Below are 21,426 nucleotides of genomic sequence, written 5' to 3' on the forward strand. Positions count from 1 at the left end.
TTAGACACAAACCTGTCTTGTGATCATTCCAAGGACTCTACAGCCCCCGTGTGTGTTGCTCATGTTACTCTCAGCTGTGTAGCAGCAGTCCTCATCTGCCCCTGGGTTTGTGTTGCAGGATGGTGCCAACGTCAGTGGAGAGGCTTCGAGAGGGCAGAGGCATACTGGAGAAGGTGCTGCGAAGCGGTGCGAAGGTATCGCAGAGAAACGAATCCTCACCCACCTGTGACAGTGCTGTCGAGAGAGATGCAGGTAGGAAGGTGACACTTTTTGGTGGGAAATGATGGGCTTGCAAACTTGTCTGTGAGGTTGGACCTTTAACATTATCAGTGTCTGTAATGGGTTGGGGCAGATCCCCTCCCCACCACAGGCAGAAATAACGACTCAGGCAAACGGATTGCAAAAAGTGATGGAAAGTTTAAATAGGAAAACAATAACAAACAACAATGAAAGTTTTACAGAGACCCACAAGCACCATGACAAAGAGAGAGATCCCAGAACATACCCAAGAACATCCCATCCCCACCTGGGGGTACACCCAAACCCCCCCAGGGCTCTTTCTCCCCCCCCAACCCAGCCTTGGGCCTGAGCAGGCCCAAGGGAGGCAGCTCACGCCATGTTACCTAGGCAGCAGCAGGGGACGAAAGAGGAAGTGAAGACCCCGCATGGCCTTTTTATAGGGGAGCAGGGCATTATGGGAATGGAATACCTGGTCCCTGTGACCACCCCCTGGGCTGGGCCCACCCCTTGGGACCTCCCAGGTGTGGCCTGCGCAGTGGCATCTGGGCCAGCACCCAGCCTAAACCACCACAGTGTCTTAAAAGAGCCCTCTGCAAACCATACTTTATTGTTATTCAGATCTTGCTTGAGCCTATATCCCTCTTCTGGAAGGCCTCCAGGTTTCTCCAGGGTTTGGATTCAAGACTACCTGCATCTTGGCTCTGTCAGGGACAGCTTCTTTGCCTTTGGGCAGATGGGTTAAGCAGCATTGCCTCAACTGCCCCTACGTACCAGGGATGAAGGTGCTATCATTTAGTAGTTCTAGTTGGCTGAACACTCAGATAAAGGTATTAGCACACTAAAATGCAGGTGTAGGCTTTAGGCAGGGCTAAGAACTAATTTAGCTTCCAAGCCTTACTTCAACTCTTTTTGAAGTTATGTGATTCCCTGTGTGATTACATCTATCAGGTTTGTGAAGTGCATCTCCTTCTGAGATCAATTCAGTTCTGGGTTGATGTTCCTTGCCAAGGAGCATGCAGGGTCGGTATTTGTAACTTGAGCTGAAGTTCTGCCTCTCTTCTCTCTGTCAGTGGTCTGAGGGCGAGATGTGACTTTTCAACAGATGGAAAGATCACTTCATCACTGCCTGATTTCTCAGCTGCAAGATGGAGTTGCTTCCCTTTTACATTGCAGTCTCTGTTGAACATGGTTGTTTTTCCCTGACAGACAGTGCCCCTCAGAGCTCTGATGGTGGTTGAGACTTAGAGTGGTGCATCATCATATTTTAGTAACTTAGTCTGTGTGTTGCCATCAGACCCTACTTCCTCCTAGCTGAGGGTTGTTAGAGACCTGGCTGATATGATTGCAGCTTGGTGATAATCTGTAGCAGACGTCTGAATTTCTGGAAGCCAGAACCTAGTTGTGTGGTTTTAGACATGGAAAAAGTAGTGCCTCTAACCCAGGCTGGCACAAAGTGCTCTTTGGGTAATTTAGCAACAACTGCAGCTTTTGCCTTTGGAGTATCTCATTTCTGAGCATTTGAGGCCAAGCATGTATTCCCTTCATACCAAATCCATTTGTGGTAAGGTGTATTTGAGACCGCTTTCTGAAAGCTAGCTTCTCAGCCGTGGTTTGCCTATTTTTGCACCCCTGACTGCATCTCTTATCAGTGAGTTTTCTACATCTAGGCTTGGAAAGGAATCCTCTATCCTATGAAATGTTCCATGGTTTTGTGGGATCTTTCTCATACCAGTGGAAGTGGCTTCCTTGGTGGTTATTTTTCAGAAGGGTGGCCAAAAGCCAGGTTCTTGGAACAGGCCTTTTGCCCATTGTAATCTGTATAGCTCTGGCTTTTTGGCCTCATCCAGTGGTTAGGCTGAGTTCAACTTTTACCTACATTGATCCATTCTTCTTTCTTACTACACAAAACCCACCCCACTCCCAAGTAGCAGAAAGGTAATGCTGTAGCTGACAAAAATATTTCCATCTCATTCTGGTGCAGCAAAATTGGTTTTTCTTCACATACCCTGGGAGTTCCTTCAGCAGCTTGTTTAGATTCTTGTTTTCATACTCAAGCCACCTTCCCCTCCCTCATCTGCTGGTCTGCTTCTTAGTAAAACTTTCAGTGAGTGGCTGAGCCCCTGCCATGCCTGGTTCCACCTGCAGGAGTTACGAAGATACACGTTCACTTGATGCTGTAACAGATATGAGGGCAACTAAAAAACTCAAAGTTGGATGGTTTGCTGATGAGGTGTGTAGGAATGAAATGGAGTCTTGTGTGTGTGCCACAAGAATTGCAGCTGCTCTCAGTTAAAGCTGTCACTTCATCTATTTTTGAGGTGGACGTGGGTCAGTACTGCCAAGAAAAGCAGTTCTTCACCTATCTTGTGCAAGGATTAATAAATGGGGGAGGGAAAGGTTGGTTTTGTCTCATAAGTTTGTGTAAAGCAAATTCAGGAAGGTTATAGTTCATTTGTCCTTTGTAGCTTAGAGTCTTTACCTTGTCAAGGGGTTTTTGTGAGGAGGCACTGACAGTAAATTGAGCAGCCTTGCTGGCGTGCCTGGCTTTAAAAGAAACAATTTCTTCCAGAAGTCTTTAGTTTTCCTCTGATTCTCATATTCAGCTTCTGTTAATCACAGGAGTCTCCTAGATTGAACAGTTCTGTGCATGACTGCTCAACAGAACATGCCCCGAACTTCTGAGTTTTGCCTTTCTACAGTACTTGGAATGACTCCTACAGCACACAGCTACCCGATGCATCCCATACCATTTCAGAAGATGGAAGGTAGCACAGGACATGCTCTGGAAGCTTCACGCCCCAGTCTTTGTGCAGATCCTGTGCCCTGAGGAAGAAAGCTTCTGGACCTCAACAGCAGACAAGACAACTCTATAACGGTTCCTGTTTAGCTAAGCCAGCAGCTGTGAGGTAGCACAGAGAAGACAACCACAGCAAAGCCATGGGCCCTGCTGATACTGGTGCTCCTGCCAGTGCATCTGGTGCAAAGCCAGACCTGTCTGGCAGAAGTCCGGAGCAGACTTGGACAGCGTGTCCCATTTCATGACTGAGGGACATCTGTCACACACATTCGATACTGATACCAGCACTCTTTCTCCGAGGCTTTCAAACACAGCTGCTGAGAATCCCTGAGATGCTGCAGATAAGCAGCTCTGTCTCATTAGATGGCAACATAACTCCAATTTGAAATCATCTAGTCCCACCACTTCCACTCCATCCTCTGGAAAGCATGGTCACCAGCTGAGCCCCACACTTACAGCAGTAGCAACTGAGAAATACACACAGCAAAGTTGCTGGGCACTGGTAGTGAGTGCTTTTTGCCTCCCTTGGTTCAGGTTCATTTCTTTGGTAGGAAAATAAGTCCACTCTCCCTCAGATGAGAGTGCTAGAAAGGCTTGCTCTGTTAAGGAGCAGCTTATTCCTCTTGATCTCACCTAACTAAAGTAGATGCATGTGTGCTGTGCTGCAGGTATCCTTTAAGCCTCAAAATATTTTCATCATCTTGGTCTGTTTCAGAAACAGGCATTTCTGAGTTCTAAGAGTAGCTCCATTTGGAGCAACTCAACTGATTTGTAATGCATAATCTCCAAAGTGGCAGCAGAGGACCTCAGTCTTCAGCAGTGTCTGCTTTACCTTTGAGGAAAACCTGCAGCAGGATCCTACTGAGAGCTGTCTTAGAAGGGACAGTTTTTGTCTCCCCAGCTGTAGCTGGTAGCCAGTGTGGATTCAGAGGCAAGTGGAGAATTGCCAAGTGTTTAGAAACTGTCTTCTGCCCCTGACATCCTTTCCAGGGAGCTAAGGGAGCCCATGCTGTGCCTGTGTGTTGCTGTCACCAGGTGTGGCCATCCTGGCCCACATCAGAAATAGTGTGGCCAGCAGGAGCAGGGAAGTCATTCTGCCCCTCTACTCAGCACTGGTTAGGCCACACCTTGAGTACTGTGTCCAGTTATGGGCCCCTCAATTTAAGAAGGACATTGAGACTCTTGAACAGGTCTGAAGAAGGGCAATGAGGCTGGTGAGAGGCCTCAAGCACAAGCCCTGTGGGGAGAGGCTAAGGGAGCTGGGGTTGTTTAGCCTGGAGGAGGCTCGGGAGACCTTACTGCTCTCTACAACTACCTGAAGGGAGGTTGTAGCCAGGTGGGGGTTGATCTCTTCTCCCAGGCAACCAGCCCAGAACAAGAGAACACAGTATCAAGCTGTGCCAGGGGAAGTTTAGGCTAGAGGTGAGGAGAAAGTTCTTCACAGAAAGAGTATTTGGCCATTGGAATGGGCTGCCCAGGGAGGTGGTGGAGTCACCATCCCTGGAGGTGTTCAAAAAAGGGTTGAATGTGGCACTTGGAGCCATGGTTTAGTAGTCATGAGGTGTTGGGTGACAGGTTGGACTTGATGATCTTTGAGGTCTTTTCCAACCTTATTGATTCTATGAAATAGGGTGGTCCAAGGCAGGTGAGCTTTGCACTAAACCAGAAAGAGCTGGTGGCAGGGAGGCAGCAGCTCCTAACACATGTGGCTGGTTTGTACGTGTGAAGGTTTTCCAGTTGCCTTTTGCTAGGGTTCTTCAGCTCCTGAAACTGATGGCTGGAGAAGCTGCTCTTGTCTTGGCTGTAGATGGATGGGGAGTGTGCAGGTGTCATTTGAGAGGGAACTGTGATGGCCTCGGTCCAGAGGGTGAGGTGTAACATCTTGCCTGTGCATTGCAGACACAGCAGGAGGAGACACTCCAGAAGCCCACAAAGGACCAGCAGTGTACAGTCCTTCACGATACAGCTACCAGGTAAATTTTTTCATATATTACCCACCCCCTCTGCAATAAAGCTTTTAACAGGATTAGAGGGGAAACTGGGTCTGGCTGCCAGGTATTCCCCACCCTGCTACACCAAGAACCTTTGTTGTCAAGGAGGTAGGAAAGGGGGAAGTCAGTCTGACATGCCTGTTCTGTTTTTTTTTCCTCACTGACTTGTTCAGCTCCTGCAGTCTGACAGTCCCCAGGCAGAATCACAGACCCTTCTCCAGCAGAGCTCCTCCCCCTACAGAGGACACCTTGCTCAGTCTCCTGGATACAGCTATCGAGCAGCAGCACAGAGGACAGGACACAGCCTCTCTCACAGTTCCTCAGAAACACCCCTCTCCTCCGCCCCGTACTCCAGCTCAGCCCACTCAATCTCCACAGACTCTTCTGCCCTGTTTGCAGGGAATTCGGGGTATTACAGCAGCCAGCAGCACTCTGGCAGCAGCAGTGGCAGCCTCCTGAAGAAGGGCTGCCCTGCTGCTGCCAGCCCAGCACAGCAGACGGCTGTGGACTCTCTCTCCTCTGAGTCGGGCTCCCAGCCGTGCACGGGCGCGTCGGGCTCCGCCTCTGCTCCCCCCAGCGCTAGGTCACTACAGTCAGACTTGCGGACTATCAGCCTGCCCAGCTCTGGGCAGTCTGTTCTCTACCAGGGCTCCCGGGGGGCAGTGATTTCCAATGCACAACACTATCCACACCGTGGGGGAAGCAGTGTCCATCAGTACAGACTTCAGCAGCTTCAAGGTTCTGGAGTAAAGACTCAAACAGGACTTTCCTAGGGCTGCCTGGACTCCAGGAGGATGAAACTGCCCATAGCTCCTTCCACTCACCTCTGGAAGTGGCTCCTGGGCCAGTGTTGGGAGCTTGCACCTGATGCTGGGGTGCCAGGGGTCAGAGGCTGGGGTCTGAAATGCACAGGTGAGATCTGTGAGCAGTATTGGCCTCTGGCCTTGTAAGAGAATGCAGATCTCTCTGAGGCAGAGACTGTAGCAAAGCTGTTCCCTGGTGCGTGGGTACATTGCAAAAAAAACCCAACCACAAACAAAACAAAACACAACACACAAAAGCAAATGGTTCAAGTGCAATGACTGTGGTGCAGCCTCTGTCTCTTGTCCGTGCCCATGGCCATAGTCACTCGTGCAGCATGGGCCTCATCTTGAACACGAAAGCAGATTAAAGAAAATGTTGGGGGAAGTTGAACTCCAATCCCAAAGTTCTCTTTATAGGTCAGGTTCTCGGTGCGTTCTGGGGAGGGCTTTAATCCGTTACGATCATTCCAGTCACGAGCAGACAAGCGCGCACCGCTGCCTTCGGGCCTGGGTCACGACTGCCGCGGTCGGAGCTTTTCCCAGGACCATGGAATCTCCACAAATGTGAACTAGCATGGGGGAGGGAGTTGGAGCATGCGTGTGCCTGTCGCTGCAAAGGATCTGGGATGCGCTGCTGCCTGCCGCTCTGGTGGGGGCCATCGCCGCGGGTCCGAGCGGGAGCGTTGCTGGGGCGGCTGCTGCCACGTGCCGCTGCCCTGCCGGGCGGTCCCTGGGAGCAGGCCGGGGCTGGGTAAGTAAAGTGATGCTGAGGCACGCAGGGGGCCTGGCTGAGGAGCTGGGGGGGCGCTGCGGAGGGGTTGGGTGCTGGGAGGGAACCCCGGTCTGCGCCACGCCAGAGGCTGTCCAGGCAGCACCTCGCGGGATGCGCGCCCCAGCCGCTGTCCCCCGCCGAGCGCGGCAGCAGAGCCGGCCCAGACGCAGTGCGCTGTCTGTCCGATTCCATACGATTGCCAGCTTCTTTCTCACTTGTTTACTGTAATATCGGGCGTGTTTTTATTTATCTAATTTTATATTCAGTTATAACCATAGTAGGTTAGCTAATATACGACAGGTGTCATCCCTGGTGCTGCAGTGGAACTTCTCCTTTCTCTTGGATAACATAATGCTGTGAGTCTGTCTCCCCTGTCCTTTCAGATGCACAGTCTTCTTCCTTTGGTTTTTTTTAGGACTGTTACAGGTTTCTCTAATTCACAGTTGAATCAGGTGTTTGTTCAGCCTAGGGGAGACTTTTAAATACTGAAACAAAGAGTAACTTTCTCACGCTGTCTGGCTGTGAGCGTGTTGGGATGGAACTTGTCACCCCGCAGCTGGGTGTCTGTATACTGTATAAAATAGGTGTAAACTTCACGCGGCTTAGCCCTGGGGGTGCAGCCTCCCCTTCCGTGCTCTGAGCAGCACGGGGCAGGCAGGCTCTGCCCTGATGGGCAGCGGGAGGGGGCCGGGGGGGGGCCCCTGCCCAAGCTCCAGCACCTTTGGCCACAGCAAGGGGACAGGAGGGAGGGACCCTGGAAAGCTCTTGGAAAGGTGGGGGCTGTAGCTTCTTACTCTAGTGGAGTTTTTACACCATGCTGTAACATTTGAACTTTCACAAGAGATGTAATAATTTTGATAATAAAAATACTTAACTTTAAAAACAGCATTTTTGAAAGTTTCTTGACATTTCCTTACCACCTTGGGTGCGGGGGGTCCAGGTTGTGGGGTGAGGGGAATGCACGTTGTTCTCTCTTCCCTGTCCCTTCAGGGGCAGCTCTGCACAGCTCCCTTTTGCCCGCAGTTTGGGTGAAGCCTGAGCTGACACCATTGTAAAACTGTGGCCTGCTGCTGCTCCTTTTGTTGTTCGAAGTTCATGTGGGGAGGAGAGGGGGTAGAGGATGTCCTCTGGTTTGTTGCATGCAGAGGCCAGGGTTTTTAGCTCTCACACTGTTTGTCTTTCCCTTAGGAAGTCTTGAGATGGGCCTAACCTGGTGTGGGGCCAGCACATGTTGCCTCCAAATGCTGACCCTCAAAGTTGGTGTATCTTAGGTACCCATCACCTCTGGTGTTCAGCCATGCTCACAATGAGGTTCCCCCTGACACCTTGTGGGAGTGTCTGTGGTGACTCATCCTGCACACCCCCACCCCCCACCTCAGAAGACTGTCTCCATCTCCTCCACACCTGCCCCCAAAGGAGCTGTGGGCAGCAAGCACCTCCTGGGAAGGTTGCTATGAAGACTCATGGAGAGGGAAAAGAGGGAACTGAAATGCAGGGATAGGTGGGACCCCCACCTGGACCAGACCCTCTCCCTCGAGATTTGCCCTGGGCAGAGGCACCCTCATGTGCCAGCCTGTGCAGACAGAGGTTCGGCCTCGCCGGGGCATAGGGTGGGATCCCCACCTTCACGTCCCACCACAGCCCTGATGCCACCTCAGGCACCCCCCCACCCCATGAGCTGTAATGGCTGATGCCCACACAGGGTTCTTTGACCTCCTCGCACCAGCAGCACGTGGAGGGGTCCATCCCCACCCCTCACACACCACAGGGCTCTGAGCTCCTGGTTTGATTTATATTTTTCAATAAGGTTTTGTGAAACACTGTATCAAACTTTGTACTAAAATACAGATATTTTACAGCTACTGTATTCCTTTCTCCACTGATTTGCTTGGTTGGTTTTTCCAATTTGGCCAGCAACGGCACTTGCAAGCTGGCAAGACCCAGGGAGCTCCTGCTGCCCCGCTCTGGAGGGCAGCTGCCGCTGGGCACGGGGGCCTCCTGCTGGTCCGGCTCTGGAGGGCAGCTGCAGGAGCGATGTGGCCACCACCAGGCTCGTGGCTAGCAGAGACCGTGGTAGGAGTGCCAGCACGCGTGCTGTCCCGGGTGGCTTTGGCTCCCAGACAGTGATTCGGCACAGCTGAGTCCCTCACCGCAGGGCCTCAGGGCACGACTTACCTGCTCCTGCCAGCCCCCAGCACCCTGGACTGGGCAACAGTTCCTGCAGAGCCCTTCATTGCCGTTCCTCGGCAGCCTCCCAGCTCCTCTGCCCAGGGCTGCCCATCCTGAGGCCGTGCTCCTGCTCTGCTCCCTGTGCCCATCCCAGTGCCTCTCCCATGCCTTGCCCAGCACCTGAGTCCAGCCCTGCAAACAGCCCCTGGCTGCTCGCACTGAGACATGGCCGGTGCTGGGGACTTTATTGCATTGCAGGGGCTGCAGCTACCCAAGTCCCCTGCAGCCAGGACTTGGGGAAGCCTGCCTACACCGGTCTGGCCAGCAGAGCCACAGCTGGATGGCAGCCGCCCGTGCTGGGGAGGGTGTCAGTGCCAGCTCTTGGGTGCCATGTGCGTGCAATTGAGGCTGGGGCGTGCTCAGAGCCTGCCAGGCTCAGCTCTGCCGCAGGCAGCTGCCACTGGCTCCCTCCAGGCCATCACCACGGGCCAGCGAGGTGCAGCCAGGGGACATGGCCAGGATGGTAGGTTGGGCACAGGAGCACCTGAGTCCCCCCAGGCCGCGCTGTGTGGCGGGAAGAGCCTTGCCGTCACCAGTGGAGATAAAGCACCGTATGGGGATGGGAAGGGAAGGTGGTTGGCAACAGCCCGCGGCCAGCTTGGGGAGGGGCCTGGTGAGGGATCCTCCTGCACCTGCCCGGGGTGGGGGGAGTTGTGAGTTCAGCTGCTCCCACTTACCAGGGCTTACATTCAGCAGCAGCACAAGTTGGGTGTCTCAGCAGCCCCGGTGCTGGGGGTGGGGCAGAGAGCAGCAGCAGCAGCCCCCAGCCAGATGCCAGGAAACACCATGTCCTGGGGCCAGGCTCCCAGGGCAGGGGGCGAGGGGGCTCAAGTCGCTTTACCCTGTTTAGAGAATATGAATTTACACATAAAAGTAGGGGTTGGGCCCTGTCCCAGCCACCGGGTCCCCTAGCTTGTGGAGACAGGATCACGGAGCTGTACAAAATGGGAGCAGGGAGGGGGCCAGGGCCTGGAGCAGCCGGCACAGGGCATCACTGGGCACGCGTTCAGGTGGGAGGCAGCAGGTCAGGAGTCCTGGGGATGTAGAAATCTGTTAAAAACTCCAAGACTGTCTTTTCCTTGAAACAAAACCACAGCTAGATGCTGTTCTTGAATGAAGCAGGCTGGGGCATCCTCCCCCGATGGCGGCCCGCGGGCAGCACGGGGTGTGGAACTGGCAGGGTGCGTGGGATGGTGGTGCCGGCATGGGCATGGCGGTGGCCGCAGATGCAGCGGGTGGCCAGCGCGGCCCCGGGGGCGGCGCAGGACACTGCATGGCCACTGGCAGCAGACGAAGGGCAGGACGGGGAGGGAGCGCCCAGACTGCTGACCGTGGGAAGAGGCTCCTGCTGCAGGCGCTCGGCCTTATATCCTCTGCAGGGAGAGCACAGCGGATCAGGGCTGGTGCTGGGCAGGCCCAACTGCACCATGGTGCCACCAGCACATGCCATACACATACCTGTCCCCACCTCTGCTGCCTCCCTTCCCTACCACCCACTGCCCCACACAACCAGGGTCCCCATCCCATCCGGGTCCACTCGGAACAGCCACACCCCAAGGCACAACGCAGCCAGGGCTAGGGGACAGGACGGTGACACTCAGGACTTACCGCAGTGCCGACAAAATCTGTGGAAACAGAAGAGATGTTGTCAGGTAGGGCAGGGGCTCCGCAGCCTGCTCCCATCCTGCCCTGCCTGCATCACTTTGCAGGCGGCAGTTAAGCCCATGAAACCCTCGCCCAGCTGCAGGCTGCCAAAGGGGCTGAGGCCCCCAGGCTGGGATCCCCCCAGGGCCATGGTGTGGGGCCCCAGGACCCCCAGCAGCACGGTGCTCACCTTTGCTCTCTGTCTTGAGCTCCTCGTGCAGCAGGTCGTTCTGCCGGTTGCCGAGGACAAAGGCCAGGAAGGAAAGGATGAGGGCGTTGAGGATGCCGATGATGGCCAGGATGTAAGCCCAGCGAACGGAGCAGTCGCCCAGGGAGTACTTCCCTGTCTTCTCCCCACACATGTCCCGTATGGTCTCTGCATCCCAGCCGTCGGGAAAGATCATGCACCCCAGCACCAGGCAGAGCGCTGCAAGGGGGAGAGGAGGGTGATGCATCAGAGCGGCCACCAGGGTGTCAGTGCCAGGTGCTGAGCCCCAGTCAGTGCATGGATACAGCCAGGGCCCGTCAGGGAACCCACCTCGGCTCCACAGCAGCCAGGTGACACAGCAAATGACAGACATCGCTGCTCTGACAGGGGGCTGTGTTTGCTTGTGGCTGCCCCAAACCTGGCCCATGCACAAATGGGGACTTGGCTTCTTCAAACATCAGCCACAGGATCAGTGGTTTCTCCTAGGCCTGATGACCACAGGCTCCCCACCTGCGGGCAGGACCTACTGCCATGCTGTAGGCAGGGATGCCGCCTGCCAAGAGGGTCATCACCCCCAGGAGCCCTTGCACCCAACGACCTCACAGCCTGTGCCAAGCAGAGAGACATCAGGGATTGACAGGAAGGGAAATGCTGTGACAGAGCCCATGACTGTCAAGGTAAGGAGGTGACATTTTTTCCAGTTACAGCAAGTAGAAAAGCTCCTCACCCCCTATCAGCTGGGAAAGCTGAAAACATTACAGATGTTGGAGAGCAGCTAGGGTGCCCTGGGGCTGTCTTCGTCCTGGGTTGGGGAAGAACCGATAGGCTCGTGCCTGTACCTCCCCAGCCCTTTACTGCTGAAGAGACACCACCACCCTGCTGGGCATGTGCTGCTGTGGCAGCAGCCTGCGGGGGGTAGCAGCTGGAGGTCTGGCTGGCAAGCTCTGGGGTGCTGACAGGCGCTTTTCACTGCTCTCAGTAAGGAAGGGAATGCCCAGGATGAGGGGAAAGCAAGTACAGGGCTGGCACAGGGCATTGCACTGGGACTCAGCACAGCCCTCACACCCCAACGAGCTGTGCCGATTGCTCTTCCCAGGGCAGGGGAGGGAAGAGCTGTTCTCAACAGCCTGTGCACCAGCACATCATACAGACCAGCTGCCACCCAGACTCTGCCTCCTCCAGCCACACTACAAACCCACCTGGTAAAAGGGCCTCTGCAGACAATGGCAAGATCTGTGAGCTGATTTACCACCGTGCACAGCCCTGGTGCCACCCTGGCACCACACGACTGCACAGTGCGGTGCATGCACGAGGAGCTGATAAGCTGGCATCTCCAGCACATCATCACCAGGGACTTCCCAGCCAAGAATGGCCTCATCTTGGGGAGCTCCCTGCCTGCTGGGATGAGACCAACCCAGAGCCATGCCCTCTGGAAGGAAACATATAATCAGCAGTGATGCTGTGTGCTGCACAGTAAATCACAGATGGGTTTTGGTTGGAAAAGACCTTTAAGATCATTGAGACCAACCACTAGCCCAGCACCACCAAGTCACCAGTAAACCGTGGCACTATGTGCCCTAGCTACACATCTTTTGAATACCTCCAGGGATGGTGACTCCTCCACCTCCCTGGGCAGCCTGTTCCAACAGTGAGAAGCAACCTGGCCTACCTGCTAACCTGGATACCTTCCAGCTAGATGGCATGAAATTCATCTGAGGGCCTGAGTTAAAGGTGAGGAGGAGTGGCAGACCTGTGCTGGGGACTCCTCCCAGGAAAGCAGAGACGTCAAGAGGATTTTAGGATCCACTGAGCTCTTGGTGCAGCACAGCTGTGAAAAAAGCCAAGGTGTCCTTTGGCCATCCTCAGTGAGGGGTGGTTTTGCTCTCACAGCACTGGTCAGGCTGACACAACTCAGCCTAGAAATGGGCATGGCTGTAACAGCTCTGCTGGCATTGGTGAGGAGGAGAAAAGAGCCTTGGGTGCATGCTTAGCCCACAGGAAAGCGTGGCAAGCAGCAGGCTCAGCACTCCAGCTGCTCGGGCAGGCAGTGGCCCTGAGCGACAGCCCCTCTCAGCCCAGAAGAGAACAGGGCTCTGCTCCAGGCTAGCTGAAGGCAGCAAACATAAGGTAAATGAAAATCAGGTGCCAATTTTACCTGCACCAGCAAGGGCTTGAAGGAGCTCCCACTTTTGTGCATGGCCCTCAGTTGGGCCTTCACAGGAGCTGAACAGCAGCCTTTGGGGTTTCTCTTGGGCTCTTCTAGTATCAGGATTTCCTCTGCCTTTCTGAGCATTTATTTGGGCTCTAGGTAGATCCAGCTGCCTGGGCAAAGCACTGAGAGCTTGCTCCTCTACAGTGCTCACTGTAGAAGAGAGAGGGTTCAGACAATAGCAGAGAGCAGCTCCAAAAGGTGCAAGAGAAACACAGAGCACGTGAGCTGGTTGTCACAACACAGCAGCAGGTTGTCATAACACAGGAAGTGATGGCCAATGACAGAACCACTGGGCAGGCTCCAGCCTGCATCTGCCTGCCCTGGTTCCTCCTGTCCCCATGTGCCCTCTCAGCACTGGCACCAGGGCAAGGGGGAGCCTGTGCCCTGGCCCCCAGGGCAGCTCCAGGATCTCTGCCCGAGGTCTCACAGACCCTGTTTGCCAGAGAGAATTAAACAACAGATTTACCACCAGGGCAAAGGAGCATGCCCAAGCCACTGCATGTACCCAAATGCCTCTGCCCAGGGGTGACCAGCCTCTTCCCCCAAGCCCCTCACTACTCTGCAGCTCCCCAGGAAGGAGCTGTGCCACCAAAGGCAGGTTCTCCCCCAGTGAAGAGCAGCGCAGCACTCTCTCCTCTGTCCATCTGTCCTGTATGTTCCCAGCAGCAAGCCAAGTCCTCTGCTCTGTCACAAGCAATTCCCTTGACTACATGTCCCCAGGCCGCCTGATGTCCTGGGAACACCTTACCGTGCCTGCAGCGAGGAGTGACATTGAAATGCAGAGCAAAGAGGGGATCCCTACGTGCTCGACAAACCTGGGCACTGCCCTTTCCAACAAGCCCCTTGCAGCAGGTCTGAGGGGCACAAGGATGGGGCTGTGCCTGCCCATCCCTCTGTCCATGGCACCATTCTGCCAGCATCTGCCTCCAAAAGCACTGAGGTCTCTTGCAGACCCGCAGGAGGAGCTTGGGTTTTGTTTAAAACAGCCTACTTCTGTGCCTTGCAACTGCATGAAAAATACCAAGTGATGACATCTACAAGAGCTGCTATTAAAGAGGACAAAAACCCAACCACACTCCTGTCCATTTAGCTTTTCATTCCTGTTGTTCTGAGGGTGCCACGCTGGTCCCCACTGCTGGTGGCACTGAGGACAGTCAGCTGCTTCATCACACCCCACAGCTGCTATGCCTTCCACAGGCCCTGGGCTCCAACTCCTTCTTCCAGTTTTCCCAGCTGGAAAGGCAGATTGGAGAAAGGGCATTTCAGTGGTCAGTGGGGCAGGGTGTATGTGGAGGGAGGACACAGCAGCTGTGGTCTGCAGGGCTGCCCCTGGGAGCCTGCTGGAGCTGGGGCTCTGGCATTTCTCAGCTTGGTACTGCAGCTGGTTCCTGACTGCCCATTCATTGGCACTCCCTTGTCAGGGTCCCTAAGAAATGAGATATGCATCTCAAGGGCTTTTGGTACCCTCACAAATGAATTGAAGGGAATTCAGTGTTATGGCTCAGGCTGCAGCAGTGGAGCAAGATCTTAGCTGAAAGCTGAGGAAGCTCCTCCTGGCAAGGTAACATCCACCAACAGATGCTGCCTTCAGCCAAGACTGAAGCCTGAGTAAGCCACGTGTTTGCTGAGCACCAAAGCTATCCCAGTGCCCCCCAGTCCTATGCAGTTGTGCCTGCAGGCTTCAAATCTGATTTTTTAATCACTTTGGCTGTCTAGTTTAGTTTGCAGGTTTGGATGAAGACTGGCTTTTATTGCTCTTGTCTGCCATGGGGTGGAAGGGGCTAAGGACAGGTCCTGCAGCTCAGAGATACAACCTCCCTCACAGGACAGGCATGCAGAGCATTACACTGCCACAGGACATACAAGGGACTAAAAATCAGAAAATGTGGGGGAAAACCAGCAACTGCTGAGTCTCAGAGGAGCTTGTTAAACCTAGCTTGGGGACAGTGCCCCATGGGCAGTGTCTCACCCTCCCTCAGGTTCAGCAAGCTGCTGTCCCCTGCCCTTACACGTATCACCCTGACCTTTACCACAGACGCATCTCTCTGCTGGGGATAGTTCAGTGACACACACCCTCATCTACCCCCTCACATCCACCTTGTGCTGAAGTGGAGGAAGCCCTGGGCGTCATACCCTCCACTGTGCCACCCTCCACGGCCACTCACTGCGATGCCTTGCAATCTGCACACCAAGGCTCCACGCTGGAGATCCCCAAGGTAGTGCCCCTGGGCGCTGCACACAAGCCTCAGAGGAACCCCCAAAGGACTACAGTCTGTGCTCCCACTTCGGGGTCTGGAGTGGCTGCTTCTCATTAGGAAACCTCCTGAGAGCTGAGTGCCAGAAGGAAAGGAGAAAAATACAGCCCCTCCACCTCCCAAAAATAAGGAGCCCTCAGAACTAAGTGAAACCAAAGGCAGTGTGCTCAGGACTGCTGGCACCGGCCATTTACACAGACAGGAGCTCCCTTACGGCGGTTTTCTGCACAGGCTGTTTCTGAGCCAAAAACTCAGCAGGATTCAGAATGGAGTTATGGGTTTGCATGAATCAGAACTGACAGTTACTTTATCTGGAACAACAGTGAAGGGATGTAAGCTCTAGGACACGAGCAGCTCTGAAACACCAGCTCAGCCTCTGCCTGCAGGTCCGCAGGCTACATTAACTGCCACTACGGGAGGGTTATGATGACTTCCAAAGCCCAGGGCCGGCCGCTTTGGAGCACAAGGTGCTGAAAGGATGTCAGGTCCTGCTCCTGTCCCAGCTGCACCACAGGATTAGCAGGCAAAGGAGAGGGGAAATCTTCAGGAAAGCTTTCTTTGGGGGCAGAAGCTAGAAGGTAATTCAGGAAACGCAAAGGTTTTCAGCAGCGATGTCTCCTTCTTGCGCCAAGGTCAGCAAGCAGAAGTGCTTCACCTGGAAGATCATCTAGGGGCAATATTCCCTCTGTGGGCAGAGAAAGGGCTTGAAGACTTCATTATCCTTCCCAGCAGCTCTTCCAGTTTTGATCCTAGCTGGTTTGGAGCAGTGGTGTCTCTCTCTCTCTGACTTTTTTTCATTAAGGATTTCCAGAAATGATTTATATCCAGGAAAAAGCAATGGTTTTGGAGGCCCAAACTCTCTCTGAGAGGAGCTGTCTCTCCAGCAAATCCCAGGCAGGAAGACAAGCCTGTCCTGACGTGGCTCAGCAGAGCCACCACACCACCAGCAGCACCAAGGAGTGCTTCAGGCCTGCGGCATTCACTCAGCCCAGACTCTGCTTTCACAGAACCACAGAAGAGGAGGGTTTGGAAGGGAACACTGCTCAAGCAGGGTCACCTAGATCACATTACCCAGGATCACGTCCAGCCAGGTGCTGAATCTCTCCACAGAAGGCGACTCCACCATCTCTCTGAGCAGCCTGTTCCAGTGCTCCAGCACCCTCAAAGTAAAGAAATGCCTCCCTTATGTTCAGATGGAACCTCATGTGTTCCAGCTTGTGCCCACTGCCTCTTTTCCTGTCATGGGACACCACCTAAAAGAGTCTGGCCTCATGCTCTCGACAAACACCTTTTAGACAATGACAAGCATTGATCTGGTCCTCTCTTCTCCAGGTTAAACACCCACAGCTCTCCCTGAAGGCTGCAGCCACACCACCACACTGTGCAGCTCAGCCATGCTCAGCCCTGCAGCTGGCAAAGGACTTCCTCACCACTCCTCTTCACAGGCATGATGAACAAATGCAGCCATGCAGCCACACCATGTGAGGGGTCCCTGCTCAGCCGGCGGCAAACACAGCTGGTGTGCAGAAGACGAAGCTGCTAAGGATCTGCTTCTCCTCCCAGTTCACACACTGGGTGGGAAGAACCCATCCTAGAGAGGGGTGTAACTCCAAAGGGGGTTCTCCCAAAGGAGATAAGGGCTGATATAGATATTATCACATTCTCCATCAGCAAAGATGCCTGGACACATCACAAATAACTTTGAGGGGCCACTGATAAAGACAAACCCCAGCCCCGTGGCCAAGGACATGGTCCCGGGTGGAAAGGCAGCCCAGGTGTGGTGCTGTGCCTGGCCTAAGGGAGCTGGAAGGCCTCAGCATACTGACTGCTGGACTTGAGGCGCAGGGCAATGCCTTCAGATGTGGGCAGTCACTTCTTGAGTGCATGATGCACTGTGTGCTCAGATGGCTGCCTGTCGACCCTCAGCAGATTGTAAGTACAAATCCAAAGCCCTCCTGAAAACAGAGCCCCAGGCACGCTCAGAGGGACTGTCCTCGCAGGAGGAAGGTGGATGTGGCTGGGGTTTCTCACTTCCAGGGACACCAGGACAACTCTGCTCAAAGCTCAAAGTTAACTCACAGGGTTATCACACCACAGAACTGTGAAACCAGAGGAAATGCTCAGGCTCCTGGGTAGCCTCCTCAGTGGCTGGTGGTGTACTCCTGTCCCCTGAGCTCCAGCAGATGTCTGCTGTGTGCTTGCTGAAGTGGAAGCATCCACAAAATCACTCCTGCTGCCTTCATCTCACTCCTGTACCTGCCCTCTATGGAGGAGGGATGACAGGGACCACCCATTTCTCTTCAAGCAAGCATCAAATCCCCTGGGACTTCCTGAAGGAGCTCCTCCACTAATTCTGAGGACTGCTGTGGTATCAAGGTGCAGTCAGCCATGCAGTTGTTGATGTGCTCATGTTTAAGACCCATTTCTGGTTTTGTAACAGAAGGATTTAGCAAAATCTCATTTTGCATTACTGGGATTTTGAGCAGGGCAGATGGCTACATTTCTATTTGTGATAAAGCAGAGTCTTTCCTCTTAATTAGATCCAGTTTCCTCCTAGGGGGGCAGTGGCTTTTGAGCTGGAGCTTTCTGTGAAGCTCTAATTAAACCCTCTCCTGATTATCGTCCACTAATTATACATTGATGATTTAAACTTCTTTTTTTTTCTGAGATACCAAATTCTTGATCCTCCTCCCCTCCTGCTCCCCCACCTTCCTCCTCTTGCTCCTTCTCCTCTGAAGAGCAGGTTTGTGCCCTCGCTCAGCAGCCCTGTATTCTGCACCAGCCATCCTGAAGGGTCAGGGTGGACCTTCCTCTGCCCCATCTCTCTGCCCCATCTCTCTTCCCCATCTCTCTGCCCCATCTCTCTGCCCCATCTCTCTGCCCCATCTCTCTACCCCATCTCTCTACCCCATCTCTCTTCCCCATCTCTCTGCCCCATCTCTCTGCCTTTTACTTGGTTTAGCTGGTTTTCACCAGTGAGACAATGAAACTTTGAGCCTCACTGCTGCTTCTGTCACAGTGGTACATGTCCACCAAGGCAGGAGGAATGCCTTTCCCTTCTCTGCCCCTCCAAGCCCTCTGCTCTGGCACAGCCCCCACAACCTCTCAGGCAGGTGAATCTCCTAAGTTTGCCACCATGTTGTGTCAGAGCCTGCATCAGGCCATATCCCTGTCCGACCCAGGGGATTTGGCCCATGGTGTCTTCTTCGTGGTGCCAGCTCCCTCTTCACCTGCAGCTGTCTCTGACATGCCTGGGGAAGTTCAACCCTGCCCAGACAGGATCTCTCTTGCTGGGACACAGCACCTCACCACTTCTCTCTGTTCTGGCCCTCCCTGATGGCAGCAACAGCCTCTCCTGCAAGACAGGAGCTCTCTCTTGCTGCCCTGTCTCAGGGCAGGGTGGATGGCCAGTCTCTGATAATGTTGCCTTGGACTTTCCCCAAGACAAGCCACATAGCCACAGTGCTTTGGGAAAGCTCTGAGACAAGAGCTGGGGTCCCAAGAGCTGGCCCATGGCCCCAGCATGCCATGCACACAGGGTTCCCACAAGTGCAGTTGTGAGCAGCACAGGTGTAGCTGCAAGGAGCAAGGTGTGAGCAGGGACAAGCCCCAAGAAGGGTAAGGTGTACCTAGGGGTGACAGCAGCAGGGTGCTGCTCTGGCCACCCAAGTCTGAGCCAGGGTAGGGCAGGGGGCACTGAGTAGGAGGCCTGGGGCTGCCTTCAGTGCAGTTCCTATGCCACAGGTCTCCCTGCACAGCAGCAGCACCGGCTGGGTGCTCCAAGCCTCTTGATTAAGCTGCTGAAAATCGGTAGGATTTGGGCTCTGAGCTTGCCTTAAACCGGTAAATCTTCGGGACAGGGAAAATTAAAGATGAAAGAATTCCCTGATAAGCCAAGGCAGCACCAGGTCTGGCTGTGGTCCTGATCTGGGTGAGGAGAGGTCAAGCTCTCCAGCCCAAGCCAGCTGCAACAGAGAGAGCAGGGCAGGCTGCAAGCCTCCACCATGGTGGGGCTGGTCCAGTCCTCCCACATTCACTGGACTGAGACCTTCTCCTGGGGCCCTTTCATTACGAACATGGGGGGCTCTGGGTCTATTCACACTTTGTATACAGTACAGGATGTCTTCTCTTGCACAGTGAAACTGGAGAGAGAAGTGAAAGCTCCCACTGCTTGGGGGAAGCTCAGCATCTTTTGTCAAGGTCTTTCTGCCACAAGGACAGACCCTCTGTAAGGACAGACCCTCTGTGAGGACAGCTTGGAGGTCTGTGCTCAAGGAGATACTCAGGATCTTTATCAATGTATGCAATAGGTCCCCTTCAGAGTGTCCCTTTGAGAAGTGCTTCTATGAGGATATTGGGGTACATCTGTGGTGGGGTTTCTTTTGTGGAGGGAGCTAAGGAGGCTCTACAGACTGGACCACATTTGCAGAGAATGGGCTTGAGCCTCTGGCCACTAGTGCAAAGCCGTGGAGGTAAATGCATGGTGTCCTGTGGCAAGCACTGTACTTGGGGTCTCTTTATGCAGACAGCTGGGGAAGGTCTGTCCCCACAGCCCTTCCACAATGCTGGGCAAAGGAGGCCTGGGCACAACAACTCTTTAAGGGGCAGCTGGAGGGTCTGGCTGTGAATAGGTGCTTTTATACCATTGTGGGCATCCATGCATTCCCCTAAAGCAGTTATCCCCTCGAGGCAGGCTTACTCAGGGATGTCCTTGGGGCTGGACAGACAAGGAGACTAGTCCCTGATGTGGGGTGCTCAGGGCGGGGTCTAGGTTCAAGGCTTCCTAAGGCATCCTTGCAGCTGGTCCTTGACTCTGTTGTCCCAAAGCTGGTCCCTGCCTGAGGTGTATTGGGGTGCCTTGAGGCAAGTCCCTGCCCTGGCTGTCCTGGGGTGCTCCAAGCCGTCCAGGTGCCCCAGAGTTGGTGTCTGTTCTAGGGCAGGTCCCTGATCCAATTTTCCTGCTGTATCCCAGAAAGCTTGTGGTTCCCTGGGGTCAGATCTCACCTGGGGATTCCTGGCAGCCAGTGTTCAAAACAGGTGCCCATCCCTGGTTTTCTCTCAGTACTAATGCCTGGCCTAAGTGTCCCAGAAAGCCCTGGAGCGCTCTGGAGACAATTTCTGGCTGGAAAGTCCTATAGATCCACAATACCTGTAACTAGCTCCGATTTCCTGGGGAACCCTGGTGTGCCTTGTGGCCAGAGGCACTGATACCAGCACCTGGAGAGCCCAAGGTGCCTGTGCCCTAAGCCAGTGCCCATTCCTGATACTTGGTCTGTGCTAGTGCCCAGCCTGGCTGTCTTAAGAAGCCCTGAGGCTGTTTTGTGAAACCAGGGCCCCACAGTGCTTTGACCCATGTGGCCAGAGGCACTGACAGCTGTGCCTGGGGAGCCCTGCATGCCAGTGCCCCAAGCTGGTACTCCTGAGTAGCACTTATTCAGTGCTATGAATGCTTGGCCTGGGTGTCCCGGGAAGCCGTAGAGCTGGCTCCTGGAACCATAACCCCGCAGTGCCTGGACCCAGCCCAGCTTCGTGGAGCAGCCCCAGTGCTCCCTGTGGCCGGGGATCCTGCTACCAGTACCTGGTATCTGCACATCGCAGTGAACCCCACATCCCCCACGCCCATCCCAATGCCCGGGGAAGGTCCGTCAGGGGTGGCGGTGGGTACCTGCCAGCAGCTGCATCCAGGCGCAGATCTTGTAGACGGTGGCGGTGTTGCAGAAGAAGAAGAGGGCGAAGCAGGTGATGCAGCCCAGCGTCAGCACCATGGAGAGCAGCACGAAGAAGGCCGCCGCCTGGAAGGCGCCCGAGGGGATGGTGCTGAAGTCGGTGAAGGAGCCGCGGCACGACAGCTCCCGGCCCGCCAGCCCGCTGCCCACGCAGTAGTGGAACAGCCCGAAGTAACCGGGCTTGGGCGTGTTGACGCTGTCGCCCACCCAGTAGGGCTGGATGAAGACCACCACGTTGATGATGGCGAAGCAGATGGTGAAGATGGCCCAGAGCACGCCGATGGCGCGCGAGTTCCGCACGTAGTTGTCATGGTAGAGCTTGGAGGCTTCCTGCGAGGGCAGCATCCTGCCGGCCGCCGCGCTGCCGGAGGTGGGGACGGGGCCGCGACGGCGAGAACCCCGCCCGGGGGAAGGGGGGGGGGGGGGGGGCCGCGGCCTAGGCGCGCCCGCGGGCTGCCGGCCCCTGCGCCACCCGCGCCGCCATCTTGGCTGCCGCCTCTGCGCCCCGCGCGCGCCCCCACCGCGCGCGCGCGCCCGCGCGCCCCCCCG

At 54.8% G+C, this 21,426-nt stretch overlaps 2 protein-coding genes across 2 annotated transcripts in view; one reads left to right on the forward strand and one right to left on the reverse strand.

Annotated features, from left to right (window-relative positions):
• Positions 1 to 6,624, forward strand: part of SETD5 (SET domain containing 5) — a 70,347-nt gene extending 63,723 nt beyond the window's left edge. The window contains exons 21-23 of the mRNA XM_054180262.1: positions 119 to 252; positions 4,937 to 5,010; positions 5,202 to 6,624. Of these exons, the coding sequence (XP_054036237.1) occupies positions 119 to 252; positions 4,937 to 5,010; positions 5,202 to 5,801 (808 nt within the window). The 3' untranslated portion in view covers positions 5,802 to 6,624. The remainder of the gene's footprint in view (positions 1 to 118; positions 253 to 4,936; positions 5,011 to 5,201) is intronic.
• A 1,410-nt stretch (positions 6,625 to 8,034) lies between these two features.
• Positions 8,035 to 21,383, reverse strand: LHFPL4 (LHFPL tetraspan subfamily member 4). Its single transcript, XM_054180241.1, has 4 exons — positions 20,817 to 21,383; positions 10,667 to 10,903; positions 10,441 to 10,457; positions 8,035 to 10,205 (listed from the first exon to the last, which is right to left on the reverse strand). Exons 1-4 carry the CDS (start codon positions 21,220 to 21,222, stop codon positions 10,197 to 10,199), a joined length of 669 nt encoding a protein of 222 aa, XP_054036216.1. The 5' UTR covers positions 21,223 to 21,383; the 3' UTR covers positions 8,035 to 10,196.
• Positions 21,384 to 21,426: the final 43 nt, after the last annotated feature.

Source organism: Dryobates pubescens, chromosome 1 (assembly GCF_014839835.1).
Source record: "Dryobates pubescens isolate bDryPub1 chromosome 1, bDryPub1.pri, whole genome shotgun sequence".
Classification (NCBI taxonomy): Eukaryota; Metazoa; Chordata; class Aves; order Piciformes; family Picidae; genus Dryobates; species Dryobates pubescens.

Bases quoted from the DNA above. Each gene is read 5' to 3' on its own strand.
- LHFPL4 (XM_054180241.1), bottom strand. From the start codon at position 21,222: ATGCTGCCCTCGCAGGAAGCCTCCAAGCTCTACCATGACAACTACGTG. The intron at 10,904-20,816 runs GTACCCACCGCC...TCCCCCTTGCAG, and splicing joins CTGGATGCAGCTGCTGGCAG to CGCTCTGCCTGGTGCTGGGG.